The 20,095-nt window shown below is 39.6% G+C and overlaps 1 protein-coding gene across 1 annotated transcript in view; it reads right to left on the bottom strand.

Annotated features, from left to right (window-relative positions):
* peli3 (pellino E3 ubiquitin protein ligase family member 3) overlaps positions 1-16,629 on the bottom strand; it is a 35,064-nt gene extending 18,435 nt beyond the window's left edge. The window contains exons 1-2 of the mRNA XM_062065005.1: positions 16,477-16,629; positions 3,635-3,823 (exon numbers count right to left, since the gene is read on the bottom strand). Of these exons, the coding sequence (XP_061920989.1) occupies positions 3,635-3,807 (173 nt within the window). The 5' untranslated portion in view covers positions 3,808-3,823; positions 16,477-16,629. The remainder of the gene's footprint in view (positions 1-3,634; positions 3,824-16,476) is intronic.
* Between the last annotated feature and the right edge of the window lie 3,466 nt (positions 16,630-20,095).

The following is a 20,095-nucleotide window of genomic DNA, read 5'->3' as shown; positions in this document are numbered from 1 at the left end:
AACCCTTTTGAATAGTTTTTACCTCCGTTTCTTACGGTTTGTTGAGTTAGCACTGGATTGATACGTGGACCTGACAAAGGAGGTATTTGATACCTCGAAGAGTTTACATGTTGTTTTTTGTTTAATCCCAGAAAGACTGTGACTTTAATCCTGATTTTGTAGATGTACTGAGACGAAGTCTAAACTCATTGTGTTTTTGAAACTGCACCAATTTCCTCAGAATTTTCAACAAACTTGAAGTGTTTTGTCCAGAGGATTATTTGTGATTTGTACGTTTTCAGAATGTGCTTGTTCTATTTTTGGCTAAAGTAAAACAAAGAAAACAACCTGGAGCTGTCTTTGTTTTTAAGTTATCATGCCAGGATTTTACCATTCCGGCCCACTTGGGAATAGATTTTCCTCCATGCGGCCCCTGAGCTAAAATAAGTTTGACACCCCTGAGTTACATCATGTATATACAACCTTAATGGAGGTGTTTGGATGTTTTTTAAAGGCTTTTATAGGAAGAATAGAGGACTTTTGATTGCATTTATTTACTATTTATCCATTCATCTATTTTTTACCGCTTATCCCTTTTGGTGTTGTGGGAGGGGGCTGGATCCTATCCCATATTTAGAATGCATAAAAAAAGAAAAACATATGTGTTCTTGTCTTCCATAAGGATTATGAATAATGGGCAAAATTCCCCTAAAAGTATAGGTTTTCTTTAGGCCTACTACGCTACTGTATTTTAATATTGGTCATTATGAAGAGAGGAGAGTGGAGAGCCAGGTTTTTTCTTTATTATTTATTATTATTTTTATTATTATTTATTCTTTATTATTATTTATTATTCATTATTGGAGAGCCAGGTTTTTTCTCAGGTGGTGCTTGGTGATAAAAGTTTGAGAACCACTGTCCTAGTCCAAAAGGTACAGTGGCCGACAAGGGCAAACATGTGGCAATTTCCAAACGCTCCACACAAGAAATGATCCATCCATACATTTTCTATACAGATAATCCTCGTTAAGGGTCGGGTAAGCTGGAGCCTATCACAGCTGACTTTGGATGAGAGGCGGAGTACACCCTCGACTGGACGCCAGCCAATGGCAGGACACATCTAAGCAAACTATTCCAACTCACATTTATACAAATGGACTAAGGGTGGACGGGATTTATGGCTCTTTGAAAGGAGCTGGATCTTGAGGAGCCGTTCCTCTCAAAGAGCCGTTCAAAGACTGGCTCGTCAACTTGTTGTTTTTTTCATCGAAGAAAAGATATCATATAATATGATTTGGACCAAAATAATTCAAATGTAATTTAGTGGGATTTGTTCATTTGTAGAACTACTGATTACCATTTAATTTGGCCTGTAAACATTCTGTAAGGTGGTGATGGTGACAAGGGCCCCGTTCTGAAGAAATAGCGATTGTTGAAGGACCGGAATTGGCGCTGTGGCGCATTTGCTTACATGTGAGTTGAAAAATAAAGCTCCCGTAGATCCCCTCGGATGTCTGTGTCTCCTCTACTTAACAGCCATAAAAAGATTACAGCCCTCCCAAATATATTATAGTATATACATCCATTCATATATTATATTACGTTAATTTACTCTCTCGTAAAACCACTATTTTTAAGTTGCTGCGACTTTTATTTTATTTTGTAGTCGTAGCGACTTCCTCCTGGTCAACTTCCTTTGTTTTCACTTTATCAAAGTGCACATGCAAGTGACGTCGAGGCCACATTGGGGCCACATTGGGGCCCCATTGGGGCCTGTGCGCGTTTACACTGGAGTCTGACAAAAATCACATTTTACTTGCAGTGTAATCAATCAACTGGAAAAAAATCAGATCTCAAAAAAGTCAAATTTGAGCCACTTTGGCCTGCAGTGTAAACGTAGGCATATACACCATTTTGAATTCTCCTTCAACCCCCCAAAAACTTTTGATTTTTTAAATGAAATTAAAGCAGTTGCATCCTTTGTAGGCTCTACTTCCTCTACTTATTCTTCTCCCTGAAAAAGTATTCAGTTGATGAATGAGCTGAATGACGTGTGCTGCGGATTAATCCAACTTCGAGATGTCACATGAAGGAATCATGGACAACGGAGACTCATAGGGCACATAGGTGTTGACAAATAAAAGCAGCGCAGTCAATTTGTCTAAAATAACGGCTCGCAAATGCCAATGGGTTGTCGTCTTTTACTTAAAAGAGCCGTTCAAGAGACTCGACTTGCTCGCAAATGTCACAGCTCTATATAGTACAGTTTCCAATTAACGTAACATTCATATTTTTGGGAAAGTGGGAGGAAATTATCCAAAACATTATCACAAGCAAACAACGAAACCAAATGGAGGTTATCCAGGCAACCAGGTGAGCCAGACCTGCAGAATAATTATCTTTAAAGACCTAATATTGTACAGTAATATAGAGCAACTGATTTTTACAGCTAAAGGATGGAATGAAAAATGTTTACCTTTCCATTCAAAGAGGGCATTTGCATAATTTTTCTTTTGCATTTGTTTTTGATCGTGCTGCCTTTTTTTTAATTGCAGCATTTTCCCTTTGCATTTTTAAAAATGTTTTTTGATCGTTTCTCTGTTGGGAGCGTCAACCTGCCAGCCACCGTAGAAATGAACTCCCGAAACATTGAACTTTTGCAAGGGATTGAAATAAGAGCTGTTAAAATTAACAAGTCAACTTATGTTATTAATCACAGAAAATCATTGCATTAATCATGTACACACTTAGATTGATCAAGCAAATGATTTTGACCATACAAGCTCTTTTACCCCTGTGATGAGGTGGCGACTTGTCCAGGGTGTACCCCGCCTTCCGCCCGAATGCAGCTGAGATAGGCTCCAGCACCCCCGCAACCCCGAAAGGGACAAGCGGTAGAAAATGGATGGATGGATGGAAGCTCTTTTACCTTAACCGCTTTACTGTACGGTCAGTGATCAGATCAATGCATACGTCAGTACAAAAATGAGTGAGGAGACTCCGATTGGGATGCTCGCTGGCAAATTTCACACCAAAACACAGCCTGAAAGAACTTCAAAAGCAAAAAAATGATGTGCATTGAAGTAAAAGATTAAATTCGGACAATGAAATTGCATTTGTGTAAAAATATTGGGGTCTTTTCTTAAGCAAATTTCAATTATGCAAGCGAGTAATCACCTATGATTAATCCAAATTCTAAAATGTGATTAAACAAATGTATCATTTGACAGCCCTAATATATTGAAATTCACATCCATATACATGTATGTAAGTAACTACATAGAATATTTTGAACAAAGCTGCACATTGGTTTTAGCATTTAATAAAGTAAAAATAAAGGGTTCCCTTGCACAACCCTTTTTCTGTACACAACCCCCAGTGGAAAAAGTTTGTCCACCCCTGATTGAAATTAAATGAAGGAGGGCTTGATCAACAAGCTAACTCCATCACTGGAGTGCAAGCTAATACTGTTTGCTACATCAGTGATGTAATAATAGAGTCATTTGCAGCTTTAAGGCCTTCAAGGGCCCTCTGACCTTTCAATGTTACTCTAATCAAGATGATGGCGTGTCTGCATGCTGATTGATTCGCCTTTTGCTCCATTAAGGACTCCAAAAAAACCCCCCACAAAAGACAAGTGATTTTAGTGTCGCACCCTAAGACGATGAGTTCGCCGTACTTGACAGGCTCCCTGTCCTGGGTAAAGACTCCGTCCGGAAGCTGAGAGCTGGAGCCTAGAGGAGGCGAGGCCTGGCTCTTGTTGCACGATGGCCGCAGCTCCAGAGATGGGGGGGGACACAGCGCCTCGGAGCTACCCTCCAAAACCATGCCCACTGGCCACCACCTGTTCAGGACCAAAATCACTCAGTCAGTCAAAATCCAGAAGAAGCGTTTCTAATGCATACAGAGCTAAACTGTTCAATGAAACCATCAATGCGCTCTCCAAAGACAGGAATGATAATATTTCAACATTAAGAGAGTGGGCTCCAAGTGGATATTTTGACTCTGTTTACACATTTAAGTTCTGACGCGGCAGGTTCAAACCTATTATTAATAATAAAGTGGGCGAGACTGCCCACACTCAGCGGAAAGAAAGCATGACAGAGCCAGATAAGCCTGATCCTCCATGCAAGTGGGTTGGATAATCATCATGGGAATGTGAGGATGATGATGCTGGAACATTTGCAGAAGTAGAGCAGCATTCTTTATTAAGATTCAAAACGCAAGTAAATGTTGAATTCTTAAAGATCCCCATGCAAAAGTGACTTTTTAATCATGTTAAATAGTAATATGTAATAGATCCTGTTTATAAGCACCAAGTGTGAGAAAAAGCTGTCGTCAGCCTAACTTGTTTGCTCCACTTTTGTGAGAAGAGGAGCTCAAAACATTCACTTTTGACTTTGTGATCAAGTAAAAACATCCTTCCTCATGGACATAATACCGCTTCATATGTGCCCCTAGCTTAATAAGCCCGCCAACGTGTAAAAAAGAAGAAAACAGGCTTTGCTACACATCTAAAAAAAACAACCTGCCAACTATCCATCAGTCACCTGCAGATGTGGGAGCCGTACAATTGGTCATGCTGTTTTTCTTTTGTGAGTAGGCTAACCTAGCATGATGTTGTTGTGGAAAAGTGAGTGTTATGTTAGCGTGTAGCTAACATTCATTGATTCATTGAATCAAAAATACTGAAATTCCACGACACAGTGAATTTGCAAACAGCTAAAATTATACACAACGCAAACTATAATCTGCTAACCAAAAATACACAACAATTATTCTCAACAAAAGAGGACAAATATAATCTTAGAGACAAATTTAATTCAAAAAATTTCTACGCACGAACAACACTTGTTCTGTTGTGTTTATGTTGTGTTACGGTGCGGATGTTCTCCCGAAATGTGTTTGCCATTCTTGTTTGGTGTGGGTTCACAGTGTGGCGCATATTTGTAAATAGTGTTAAAGTTGTTTATACGGACACCCTCAGTGTGACCTGTATGGCTGTTGATCAAGTATGCTTTGCATTCACTCATGAGTGTTTAAAGCCGCATATATTATGTGACTGGGCCGGCACGCCGTTTGTATGGAGGTAAAGCGGACGTGACGACAGGTTGTAGAGGACGCGAAAGGCAGTGCCATTAAGGCAGTGGTCCCCAACCTTTTTGTAGCTGCGGACCGGTCAACGCTTGTTAATTTGTCCCGCGGCCCGGCGGGGGGTTTTTTTTTTTTTTTTTTTTTTTCCACGAAAAAATTAAAATAATAAACGTGAATCCACTGTGTACTCATATGGACCTTTATTAGCACATTGCGCCAACAACATAACATGAGTATAACAACAAAGTCTCTGGTAACTTCCTGTCTGCCCAATACATAAATAAAAAAATCACGTGGAAAAATATATAAATGACAAGAACCAGCAATTCCACACTACTGTCATTATGAATGTTATTTTTCAACAGCTGAAATAAAGTTGTCACTTTGGACCGTCAGATAAGCCTCCTGCATGTTTGTGTGCCCGAGTCGACTCACAAGCTCCTCCTCTCCCTCTCCCTCGCCTCCCTCTGCCCAACGCGCTCTGATTTTCGTTGCTATGGTAACGTTTACATGCCTTCAAAATAAGATGCAGATACAACATTAAAAACGAATATAAATGGCATGAGATTTTTAACTCACCGTAACGCTAAATCAATGAGAGCCCTGAGCTTGTTTCTCTGCAACGAGACGGTCCCAACTGGGGGGGTATTGGGAGACAAAGACACCCGAAGTGTGCTAATGTCCAGTCTGCTACGTTGTTTTGTTTTGGTGGCTGTCACTGCAGAAATCCCCGCTTCACACAGATAGGATGTTGGAAATGGCAACAGTGTTTTCAGTGCTGTGGTGGCGATCTCGGGGTATTCTGCCGTTGTGGTGGATATTCACACACAGGACACTTATTAATTATTACGGTTATAATTCACTGCGTTCTAGCCCATGTTTACTTGCATAGGTGCATAGGTGCTTTTACTTTGAAGTGTTGAGACACACCTCTGTGGTGCTGACGTAATTACCTGTGCGACAGGTTTGTGGTTGTTGTTGTTCTCTCGAAAAATAAACGGAGTGTTACTTGGCTCTCCAAAGAGGAATAAATCTCCGTCGTTTCTCTGCCTACACTCCTACACCGTGACTTTAATCCAGAAAACAGGCAGAGTTTTTGTCTGAAATACACTTTTAAGGGTGCCGTCATTTGCGATCTCCAGCATTTGATTTTCTTCTTGCACGGATTCATCTGCTTTGTTGACAAATGGGTCGCGTATCCATTCCTTGGCAGTTCGTGGGTGTTTTGAAGTTGGGAAGTAGCGCTCAAACTCTTTTAAAAGCACAGACAGGTGATCGTGCAGCAGCGTGTTGAATGAAGGCGCAGCTGGCTCAGTCTCACGCAAAAACCCCGCCAATGTTTGAAACATGTTCAGGTTTTTGGGGTTGGTGCACTAATTGTAAGTGTATATTGTGTTTTTATGTTGATTTAATTTAAAAAAAAAAAAAAAAAAAATTAAAAAAAATTAATATTAAAAAAATAAATACAAAATTAATACAAAATTCTTCTGCGGCCCGGTACCAATCGAGCCGCGGCCCGGTGGTTGGGGACCACTGCATTAAGGCACGGCCCTAATAATAATGGTTGCCCCAGGAGATTTTCGGGAGGGGCACTGAAATTCGGGAGTCTCCCGGGAGAATCGGGAGGGTTGGCAAGTATGGGCACACCACCAGCAGAAATCATTAAAAAACGAAACTCAGTTGACAGTAAAAAGTCGTTGTCGCAATTGTTGGATATGACTTTAAACCATAACCAAGCATGCATCACTATAGCTCTTGTCTCAAAGTAGGTGTACTGTCACCACCTGTCACATCACGTCGTGACTTATTTAGAGTTTTTTGCTGGTTTCCTGTGTGTAGTGTCTTAGTTCTTGTCTTGCGCTCCTATTTTGGTGGCTTTTTCTCTTTTTTTGGTATTTTCCTGTAGCAGTTTCATGTCTTCCTTTGAGCGATATTTACTTAGTTTTAGCAATCAAGACCATTTCAGTTGTTTTTATCCTTCTTTGTGGGGACATCTTTGATTGTCATGTCATGTTCGGATGTACATTGTGGACGCCGTCTTTGCTCCACAGTAAGTCTTTGCTGTCGTCCAGCATTCTGTTTTTGTTTACTTAGTAGCCAGTTCAGTTTTAGTTTCGTTCTGCATAGCCTTCCCTAAGCTTCAATGCCTTTTCTTAGCGGCACTCACCTTTTGTTTATTTTTGGTTTAAGCATTATATACCTTTTTACCTGCATGCTGCCTCCCGCTGTTTCCGACATCTACAAAGCAATTAGCTACCGGCTGCCACCTACTGATATGGAAGAGTATTACACGGTTACTCTGCCGAGCTCTAGACAGCACCGACACTCAACAACAACACATAATTTGCAGACTATAATTACTGGTTTGCAAAAAATATTTTTAACCCAAATAGGTGAAATTAGATAATCTCCCACGGCACACCAGACTGTATCTCACGGCACATGTGCCGCGGCACAGTGGTTGAAAAACACTGATGTAAGCCATATAGGCCACACCTGGAAGTAGCTGTATGTGTTATTGGATTGTATGATGAGCAATGATGATGACGAGGAAAACAGCGCTTTATCATCACATGACAGATTGAGATTGAGTCAAGCAGCCGGTGGGCATTTCATTAGCCCGACTGAATATTGAGCGGCAGCAGACGCTTTGCCAAAGTGGACTCTTAGGAGGCGGGATGAGCGGAAGCAAAAGGAGTGGAAGGACAGCTGACATTCTGTCATTTAGGTGCCGGTCTTTTCCAGGACTGCACAAAAGGCAAAGGTAGCCTAGCAGAGGGCGGGGTGACGATGGAGGATGAAGAGCATGGAGACATGACGCTCATCTCCACGGCGAAAAAAAACAAATCACAGAAGCTTGCACGTCGCTGTAGGAGGTCATGAAGCGAGGAGAGGAGGGGAAAACAGGACGGCTATGGTGGAGGGAGTCAGGGTCGTAGGGTTCGTGTGTATGTGTGTGTGTGTGTGTGTGTGTGTGTGTGTGTGTGTGTGTGTGTGTGTGTGTGTGTGTGTGTGTGTGTGTTTGGGAACGCATGCGTAAAAGCTCTATGCACTGGCAGGGTGATGGATTGCCACGCTTTTTCTAATCAAGCCACAGTCACATCCTGTGGGTGGAGGCAGAAAGTGTGTGTGTGTGTGTATGGGCGGGGGGAAGGGGGGCTGGGGGGGGGGGGGTTAGGACGATGAAAGGAAGAAGACAAAGGAAGATTACAGAATAATGGAGTCAAACAGTCAAACGCACAACACACACTTGCTGCAAGGCTGCGGTGCTAAAACACACACAACATAAATATATTGAAATAATATAGGCCAAAGATCCGGTCTTTTTATCATCTTCCAACCAATTTGCCTTCTATAATTAGTAGGGGTGTGGGAAAAAATTGATTCGAATTCGAATCACGATTCTCACGGTGTGCGATTCAGAATCGATTCTCATTTTTAAAAAATCGATATTTTTTTTATTTTTTTATTTTTAAAAACAATTTTTTATTAATCAATCCAACAAAACAATACACAGCAATACCATAACAATGCAATCCAATTCCAAAACCAAACCCGACCCAGCAACACTCAGAACTGCAATAAACAGAGCAATTGAGAGGAGACACAAACACGACACAGAACAAACCAAAAGTAGTGAAACAAAAATGAATATTACCAACAACAGTATCAATATTAGTTACAATTTCAACATAGCAGTGATTAAAAATCCCTCTTCGACATTATCATTGGACATTTATAAAAATAAAAATAAAGAACAATAGTGTCACAGGGGCTTCCACTTGCATCGCATCTCATAAGCTTGACAACACACTGTGTCCAATATTTTCACAAAGATAAAATAAGTCATATTTTTGGTTCATTTAATAATTAAAACAAATTTACATCATTGCAATCAGTTGATAAAACATTGTCCTTTACAATTATAAAAGCTTTTTACAAAAATCTACTACTCTGCTTGCATGACAGCCGACTGGGGTAGATCCTGCTGAAATCCTATGTATTGAATGAATCGAGAATCATGTTGAATTGAAAAAAAAATCGATTTTGAATCGAATCGTGACCCCAAGAATCAATATTGAATCGAATCGTGGGACACCCAAAGATTCACAGCCCTATAAATTAGCATTTGTTGGTGTTGTTGTATGTCATAACAACACTTCTGTAGCTTCTAAAGCGTTTATTGTATGAGCCAGAGAGGCTGCTGAGTCGGTCAAATTTCTACACCCTTCCAAATGAACTCTTTGGGGCTCAGGAGAAAATATGGCTGAACAAAATGGCCTTTGATTGTTTGGTATCAGGTTTCCTTGTTTGCTTTCGCTTTTCAAAGCCTTGCCGCACCTAAAGCACAGACGAGAAAAAAACGTGATGACACCCAATCCAATGTTATTGATCAAGCGTCCGTGTAATTACGTCATAATGCTGCACCTGCAGACTTTTAGAGCAAGATAGTGACTAAGATAGGCCCTAAACTGCGATGTCGCTTGACATGAGCTCATTTGATCGCTAAGTGGGGACTCAGCAGGAAACGTTGTGGTTATCATGACAGTCACGTGTTTCCCCTAGGATATGGCTGCTCCAAAATGGAAGTAAGCAAGCTAATTTCCAAAACCCTTTTTTTTCCCCATTACAGGTCACTTTTTAAGCCATTCACCAATTCTAATGCGTTAATTGGTGTCCAATATTACAACTGTTCTTACAATATTTCTTCAAAAAATTCCTGTAAAACAAGCCAGGAAAATACCAACCTTTAGCCTTAAGCCAGCTAGGGACAAGCGGTATAAAATGTATGTTTTGAATGATTTTGTTCAAGTCAAAGTGCATTTGTGGTACTAAGCACAAAAAGTGTGAAGTTAGAGTATACTCTAATAAAACAATTTACCATAAACGGACGATATAACGCTTATGGCGAAGTTGGTAGAGTGGCCGTGTCAGCAATCGGAGTGTTGCTGGTTACTGGGGTTCAATCCCCACCTTCTACCATCCTAGTCACGTCCGTTGTGTCCTTGGGCAAGACACTTCACCCTTGCTCCTGATGGCTGCTGGTTAGCGCCTTGCATGGCAGCTCCCGCCATCAGTGTGTGAATGGGTGAATGTGGAAATACTGTCAAAGCGCTTTGAGTACCATGAAGGTAGAAAAGCGCTATACAAGTATAACCCATTTATCATTTATTTATTTATATAACATCACATCTAGTATCTTGTAACACACACTATTTTGTGCGGGGAAAATCTATGCGACAATGCTAACACTTGTTATCAATTTTGGAAATAAATACCTGTGCTTCATCCCACCCCAAACTCCCGCTCTCTGCCCGCCCACTGGTGGGGAAGGGTGACTGTGTGTGTGGGAGAAAGATGGAGAGATGAAAAAGACCAAAAAGAAACTGATAGTGTGACAAATCAACCTGTTCAGAATATAAACATATATATAAACACAGTATATATGTACATTTTTGTGTATATATATATATATATATATATATATATATATATATATATATATATATATATATATATATATATATATATATATATATATATATATATATATATATAATATATATATACCTGTATGTATATATATATATATATATATATATATATATATATATATATATATATATATATATATATATATATATATATATATATATATATATATAATAATAATACCTGGGATTTATATAGCGCTTTTCTAAGTACCCAAAGTCGCTTTACATGTTAAATATATATATATATATATATAATATAATTAATAAACCCCACATATCTTGCTTTACGTTTGAAAGCATCAACGGCTGCCAGAGAACGCGTGTGTGTGTGTGTGTGTGTGTGTGTGTGTGTGTGTGTGTGTGTGTGTGTGTGCGTGTGTGTGGCATTATGTAACACGTAACACTCTGCAAATCCTCCACGACACTTTTATAAACACTTGTCTTATCCTCCCCTCAACGACTCTCACTTTTACAATTTTGGTGTTGCTTGATTTTGACTTAAAAAAAAAAGCATTTCAAAAGTCGAAACAGAAGAAAAAAAAAGAAGCATGGTGGTAGAAAAACATTACGTACCCCACTGGGCATCATATGTAGCCTACTGTAGATATTTGGTGAACATGTCGTCCACCTCCAGTCAAAAGTAAAAGAAGAAGCAACACATACAAATTGAGTTAGTTCTAAAAACACAAAACAGCCAAGCAAAAAATATTAAGGCATCTGCAGGACTCCTCTTGTATTGCAAAGTGTGAGCACATTTTTTTATATGGAATGAAGTACTCATTTGTCCCTCACCAATTCACTCTTCGAATTTTGTGGCTTTTTAAAAATATGTTTATTTTAAAATCCTCACGTATGACTGCAACTTGTTAGTAGTCAAAAAATGCATATTTAAGCAATATTTACATATCTTTTGCCCCAAGCATAAAAATGGCTAAATTAACTTCAAATAACAAATCTAAGTTACAGCGCATCTGGAAAGTATTATCAGTGCGTCACTTTTTCCACATTTTGGTATGTTAGAACCTTATTCCAAAATATAATAACTTCATTTTGTCCTCAAAATTCTACACACAATGAAAATGTTTTTGTTTTTTTAAAATATATTTTTTGCAAATTGATAAAATATAAAAAACTAAGAAATCATGTCTGTGTGATTGTATTTTACTGTACAGTATCTCTTATTTATGTCTTAAATGCATTGCGACGGACGACCATTCATCTATCGGTAGTAGAGTATTACTAGTCTTATTTTCTATTATTTGTTTACTAAACTAGGTAAAACGGGTGTAAATGTGAATTTTCATATTTAGAGAACTCTAATAATGTAAAAAATAAACATATTTACAAGGCTGTAAACAGGTTTTTCTATGCTCAATGAAAATACTTATAAAAAAATATATATTTTTATAAGAATTCTTACTTCGCAAAAATTCGCTATTATATTACACCAATTTGCTTTGTCACCTATAACAGAAAAGTGAAGTGAATTATATTTATATAGCGCTTTTTCTCTAGTGACTTAAAGCGCTTTACATATTGAAACCCAATATCTAAGTTATATTTAAACCAGTGTGGGTGGTACTGGGAGCAAGTGGGTAAAGTGTCTTGCCCAAGGACAGAACGGCAGTGACTAGGATGGCGGAAGCGGGGATCGAACCTGGAACCCTCAAGTTGCTGGCACGGCCACTCTACCAACCGAGCTATACCACCCCACAAAAGCTAAGATGTCAATTTTGTTTTAAGCTTAACACATATTAACCTACATTACATTGTAGTAATTTTAGTATCATTGATCATATCATGTGTCAAAATGTATTAAATACCTTCTTTTTGTATGTTTTTAATACAGGAAGCGCATATGAAAAGGTAAGAAAAAAGTCAAATACAACAAGACTTTAGTCTCATCCTGAAATAATTGTTGCTGCATGAAGCCAATATAATAAAAATGATATAAAAATAAAAATAATTAAAGTAAAACATTAATAAATAAATAAAACATTCACATCCATTTTCAATTTTCAAATGGCTCCCCAAATATGAAACAAGGGCAAACATTTAACTTAACACCCATTTGAGGCATCTGATGACTCGACAGTTATTTGGTAGATATGCTAAGTGACCTCATAGATCACTGATTGCCGCACATTAGTTATTTAAGAAGATTTATTAGCAGGAACAGTTCATGTATGTGTGCAAGTGTCACCTCCAAAAGTGCATCATCGTATCCCAGATAGTGATCATGTGACCCAAAAACTGTCATCTACACTGACATATCCATGCAAACACTCCTTAATATGGAGCTATCCAACCCTAAAATAACACTTCTTGCTCGTATAGCATCTCTGTTGTCGCCACAGCAACCCCAGGTTGACGTGTGGTATTAGTTGACTGAAGTCTGAAGAGTGAATATTGCAGCTGCCATAACCACACCATTCAGACTTTGGTGTACAATTTGACACAGACTGGCATGAATGTGCCTTGGTGGAGGTCTGCCTTCCCCAGAGTTTTGTATTTCGATCTACTGATAATTGTGTAAGTTTATCCCCTTTTCAATTATAGGAACAATGCAGCACTTTCATGTTTTTGTTTTTTTTTATGGAGAAAGGCATTAGATAAATGTTATAGATTAACTTGTGTTGATTCAAGGAAATAAATATGTACACTATATGCAAGATTTCACCTGGTGAGGTAAGGATGCTTGTTGGAAAGGGGAGAGAGCGGCCCAGAAGTACCAAGGAGGAACTGATCAATGATCTCGCTGGAGTTGAGAGCACAGTCACCAAGAAAAACACATGACTTTGGAGAATGTGATGTGGTCAAATGACACCAGGATTGAGCACTTTGGTATCAAGTGGACTTGAAGTGTTTGGAGGATGACAAATGCTGAATATAAATCCAACAACAGCATCTATACAGGTGGAAGTAGAAATATTCTGCTTTGGGGATTTTTTCCGACCAAAATCCATCTTGAGATGGTTTTTCAACTTTGCTGACCATCTGACATATCTGAACCACGATCAAGTATCATTGCTCTTGATTGACAATAAAAACAATTAATATGTAACCTATAGCAGTGTTTTTCAACCTTTTCTGAGCAAAGGCACATTTTTTTCATTGAAAAAATCCCGAGGCACACAACCAGTAGAAATCAATGAAAAATGAAACTCAGCAGCCGATATTGACAATTAAAAAGTCGTTCTCGCAATTGTTGGGTATGAATTTAAACCATAACCAAGCATGCATCACTACAGCTCTTGTCTCCAAGTAGGTGTACTGTCACCACCTGTCACATCACGCCGTGACTAGTTTGGAGGTTTTTGGTGTTTTCCTGTGTGTCATGTTTTAGTTCTTGTCTTGCGCTCCCATTTTGGTGGCTTTTCCTGTGTTGTTGGTATTTTCCTGTGGCAGTTTCATGTCTTCCTTGAACATTCCCCGCACCTGCTTTGTTTTAGCAATCAAGACGATTTAAGTTGTGCGGATGCTATCCTGCTTTGTGTGGACATTGTTGATTGTCATGTCATGTACAGATGTACTTTGTGGACGCCGTCTGCTCCACACGCTGTAAGTCTTTGCTGTCGTCCAGCATTCAGTTTTTGTTTACTTTGTAGCCAGTTCAGTTTTAGCTTCGTTTAGCATAGCCATCCCTAAGCTTCAATGCCTTTTCTTAGCGGCACTCGCCTTTTGTCTATTTCTGGATTAAGCATTAGACACCTTTTTACCTACACGCTGCCTCCCGTATATTGTGATCACGGCAAACAACAAACCATGTTCCCGACATCTAAAAAGCAATTAGCTACCTGCTTCCCTCTACTGATATGGAAGGGTATTACATGGTGACTCTGCCGAGCTCTAGACAGCACAGACACTCCACAACGGCACATTATTTGCGGATTATAATTACTGGTTTGCAAAAAATATTTTTAACCCAAATAGGTGAAACTACATAATCTCACATGGCACACCAGACTGTATCTCACGGCACACTAGTGTGCCGCGGCACAGTGGTTGAAAAACACTGACCTATAGTACCCCAACTTACAAGTTTAATTGGTTCTGTGACAGAGCTCTTAACGCAAAACAATTGTCTATCTATTCAACATCTCCCATTGAAACAAATTGAAATCAAATTAATTGGTGCAGCCCCCCAAAATATAACACTTTTAACATGTAACACGCCTGTTAAACAGGAAAAACAAACTTTTAGATAGACAGACAACATTGACACTCACATTCACACACTAAATTGGCCCATTGAAACTAATTGAAATCAAATGAATTGGTGCATCCCCCCAACAGAGAACCATTTAACCATGTAACACGCCTGTTAAACAAGAAAAACCAAACTTTTAGATAAGAAATATTGTTTAAAAACAATGCGACTAAATGTAGTACCAACAGTTTTGTGAAATAATATACAGCAATTACAGTGAACATTTACGACATCTCCTTCCAGCTGCTTCTCAATCCATCAGCAGTTTTTTCCATATTTCTAAAGGATACATGTTTTATTATTATCCATCCATTCATTTTCTACCGCTTGTCCCCTTCGGGGTCATGGGGGGTGCTGGAGCCTATCTCAGCTGCAATCGGGCGGAAGGCGGGGTACACCCTGGACAAGTCGCCACCTCATCACAGGGCCAACACAGATAGACAGACTATTATTTTTATTTTTTTCAAATATTATAACATTATTGACTGCCATTAGACTCATTCTGCTTCACTATGGTAAATATACGATACGCTCGAACTGCTTCGCAAAAAAAAAGGCGAAATGTTATTGGTTATAATTTTTTTCTAAATTAATCTAATATCATCCGCACGCACGGCACGGGAGTTAGTGCATATGCCTCACAATACGAAGGTCCTGAGTTCAATCCCGGGCTCGGGATCTTTCTTTGTGGAGTTTGCATGTTCTCCCCGTGACTCCGGCTTCCTCCCACCTCCAAAGACATGCACCTGGGGATAGGTTGATTGGCAACACTAAATTGGCCCTAGTGTGTGAATGTGAGTGTGAATGTTGTCTGTCTATCTGTGTTGGCCCTGTGATGAGGTGGCGACTTGTCCAGGGTGTACCCCGCCTGAGATAGGCTCCAGCACCCCCCATGACCCCGAAGGGGACAAGCGGTAGAAAATGGATGGATGGATGGATAAAATCATCTTTTTCTCTGTCCCTGTCCCACACACTCACTTTTTCCTTCCATGGTTGGAAAACAAAGTTAACTATGTCCATCTCTAGCTATAAGCTAATGCTGGCGAGTAAGACCTGATGTTTTGGATGAATCTAAATATAACTAATGTATTTTGAGTATTTTACATTGTTGTTTTGTCTGTTACAATAAATAGAACATAAAAATGCCGGACTGTTACTGTAAACAGATGCCCCCTTCCCCCCATCCGCCCAGGCCGACATGCATCATTCATTACTCAGCAACGTGTACAAAATATTGCTGGATCATGACATTGAAACATTTTCATCCAATTATTCCACGGAATGATTTGAACATGTCCTCTGCCTCCGTCCCCCATATACAGAGTCTTATTATTACTGCTGGGGGGGTTAGATTGCAGTGGATTGCAGGGCCGTGCATGCATAATGATAGTAAATCAATAGGCCATAAGGAACATTAGCCTTCCGTCATGTCGGCTTCTGTTTGGCATCAAACATGAAGTGCGTACAGTTTGCTGTCTTTTGTACCTGGGGGATTCCATTTCCAGAAAACATCATCACCATCATCATCATCACCACGCACCCTCCTCAGCAGAGGGAAGGAAGACAACCCAATTCTAACAAAGCACCTCTCCACCCCTCATCCCATGACAATAGACGGAATCAAGCCGATTAGAGGCGATAGCTGCCTTTTGCTGTCATGGAGGAGCACAGCTGATGAGCACAGAAACAAGCGCCTACCCGCTGATGTTTTGCCAACGGAGCTCGGAAACCGCTGTGTAATTCCTCCTTTCGCGTGTCACTGTGGATTCGTGCGTGTATTTGGGTGTGTGCGTGCGTGTGTGTGTGAGGATGAGGATGGAGTGAACCTATCTCTCTTTCTCTCTCTCTCACTCTCCGACCAAGTAAACGCTGCTGCCTTCACGGAGGCTTGGAAATCCCTGCTTCGACATCCGGTTGAAGCGCACCTCAGTACACGTTACCTAAGGCACATATTTTACACGAGAAAAAAACCCCTCCCGGAAACCACACCAGACAAGAATGTATGATTGGCAATTAAGGTTAAGTATGTACGCGATCCTAAAATACAGTGTAAGATTGTATTTAACCTAACACACTGTGTGTCTTAATCAGTGGTGTCAAACGTACGGCCCGAGGGCCGGATCAGGCCCGCGAACAGGTATTGTCCGGCCCGCGGGATGAGTTTGCTAAGTATAAAAATAAACCTGACATTTTTGAATGAAAGAAGCAGCTGTTCTAAATGTGTCCACTGGATGTCGCAATAGACATTTTTTGTATCTTTGTAGATGCTACATATGTGCAAAATAAACCACACGATCTTAGTACAACAGTCGAGGAAAATGATCAAACTACATAAATAACATCCTGTAATTTGATTTTGAAATAATTTTTTTATCTTGATTGAAAATTAACACCAAGGAGTTAACTGATGAACATTATCACATAATTTATTCAGAAAATATAAATAACAACAAATAAATTATTAACCGCAACATGTAAGTGTAAAAAAACCCCAACAACATTATGATTTGTACATTTTCAGAATCTGCTTGTTCTATTTTTAAAACAAAGAAAACTTGTCTTTGTTTTTAAGTTATCGTGCCGTGATGTCACCAGTCCGGCCCATTTGGGAGCAGATCTTTCTTTATGTGGCCCCCGATCTAAAATTAGTTTGACACCCCTGGTCTTAATTATAGGACCGGGGCAGCGAGCGTCACCTCGAGGGCCGCCAAAATATATATGTTTCTCAGCTTTGATTGATTGATTGAAACTTTTATTAGTAGATTGCAAAGGAAGAGAATACGTTATATGAAACCGTACACTGTAAACATTTTCACCGTTTAATTACAGTAACCTACTGGCAGCTAATGGTTCCAGTATAATACTGTTTTTCTACAGCACACATACTGTGATTTATCACGACAGTTTATTACTGTAAAAGGTATCACAGTACTGTGCTGTATCAAATATACGCTTCACAGCATAATACTGTCGTCTGTTTAGCGGCATTACACTGTTATTTTAGTGTATCTACTGTAATATCCATGAACAGTTAATTACAGTAAAATAATTGTAAGCATTATAGACTGAGCTTTACAGTATAATGCCACTAGAAGTTAATGAGTTGAACTTTTAATTTTTCAAAATCCATACCCCTGCAATCTGCTGGCATAAAAATGACTGGAGAAATGGCCTTGCAAGTTTATGCTTTTTTTAACCAATCATTTCAAAACGCATCAAATACATTCAATGTACATTTAGTGCATTCTTCTTATTTTCAGTAAAGCATTTTAACATTTAGAACATGTCAACTTAATTTCAAACTGGAGACAAATAACTGAACACGAGTCAAGTGTTTAGTTGTCGGCTACATAAAGCCCCACTCAAAGTCTGTGAGATTTTTTATAAGGGTGGCTACGTGAGGATTTACAGTTGCTGCCTTTTTCTGGACACGCTTCCCGGTCTTCTTGGACACCACTTTTCCCTGGCTAGCCTTTGTTCCCCTCTCAGGGTTAACGCCAATGAATCGCCTAAAAAAAGAGAGAAAGCATATTAGATATTCTGTTGTGATTGAAAATTACTTGCAGTCGATACAGAACTCCCCCCACATTGTTAATTTAGGAATATGCACTGCACAAATATTCATATCAATTTTAGGATATATGTGAGCCTAAATCATAACCACAGCTGTAGATGAGTGAATGCTCTAAAACCCATTAAGACAAATTCAGAGAGGAAGACAATGCTAAAGCCTCCCCAATCCCTCTCTCTATTTATGTGTTTTCTCTCCATCTACGGGACCGTGTATTTACGCTGTTTCCTGCACATTACCTACCTTCTCTGCATAGTGTGGTCACGCTGGTGCTTTCTGCCTTTACCCATTCAACGTATCTTTACCTGTACATTACCTACGTTCTCTGTATCCTGGAGTCTAGCTGGTGTTTCCTGCCTTTACCCATTCAACATATCTTTACCTGCACATTACCTACCTTCCCTGCATTCTGGGATCACACTAGTGCTTCTTTCTTTCACCATACAACATATCTTCACCTGCACATTACCTACCTTGTCTGCATTGCCTCGACCACACCGGCGCTTCCTTCTTTCACCCATTCAACATACCTTCACCCGCACATTACCTACCTTCTCTGCATAGTGGGGTCACGCTGGTGCTTCCTGCCTTTACCCATTCAACATATCTTCACCCGCACATTACCTACTTGCTCTGCATCCTCGGGTCACGCTGGTGCTTCCTGCCATCACCCAGTCAACATATCTTTACCTGCAAATTACCTACTTTTTCTGCATCCCGGGGTCAAACAGGTGCTTCCTTTTTTGACCCAGTCAACATATTTTTACCTGCACATTACCTACCTTCTCTGTATCTTAGAGTCAAACTGGTGCTTCGGTCCCTAATGAGAAGGTCCACAAAGGAACAGAAGAGTCATTGATTTAAGGCACAAAATTGGGGAAATGACAAGTCAAATTCCTGAACAGAGGTGAGAAAAGGGGCAAAATATCCTAACAGTATGAAGAGGATTTACCTTTGAACAAATTCCAATGTCCGAGCCCCTTCCTCTTGGTATTCCAAGTTGAACACATAGTAGGTGGCAAGAAGGGCAGCAAGCCCTGAGATGAAGCTAGGTTGGACGCCTTCGCAGATGACATCACCTTCCATGGTGATCATCCAACGTTTTATTGTGACTTTGTCACCAGCAACTGGTACAGTCAAGAAATGCAGTTTATGTTCCTAAACAGTATCCAATATGGGTAACATTTTAAAAGGTATTTGGAATGGCCACCTCACACCCAATAATATATTGCTCTCTCTTTACTTTGTTTACATCTAGTCTCCTAACGTGTACTGCTGCAAATCATTACTTTCCAATGTTCGGAATGACAAAAACAACAATGATACAAATACATCTACAGGAGAGCATAGTATACATACGTTTAGGACAAACAGACTTATGTTCTGCACTCCATGAGACACTTACCCAGCAGTATCAGTCGTGGACTGGTCGGGAGGGTCAGTGTCCGCTCCACATCGGCTGCAGTGGCAGACATCTGTAGAAAAAATAGGTCACCATTATGACTTGTGACAAAATATAACATGGCAGTTGGGAGCATAATTTAATTAAAATGTAGGAATACAATATTTCTGCATAATTTGGTGGGTAAGAGATTGAAAAACAATAACAAAAAAACATTGAATTTTAGAATATTTATAATATTAATTTAGATGTTTGTATGCTTTTGTAGCTTAATAGTGCTAAACTTACATCTGCAAGGAGTATCAGTGCATCTCTTCTTTCATCAAAATAGGCCATCAACAGCT

Source organism: Entelurus aequoreus, linkage group LG12 (assembly GCF_033978785.1).
Source record: "Entelurus aequoreus isolate RoL-2023_Sb linkage group LG12, RoL_Eaeq_v1.1, whole genome shotgun sequence".
Classification (NCBI taxonomy): domain Eukaryota; kingdom Metazoa; phylum Chordata; class Actinopteri; order Syngnathiformes; family Syngnathidae; genus Entelurus; species Entelurus aequoreus.
This window is presented reverse-complemented; position numbering and strand designations above follow the sequence as displayed.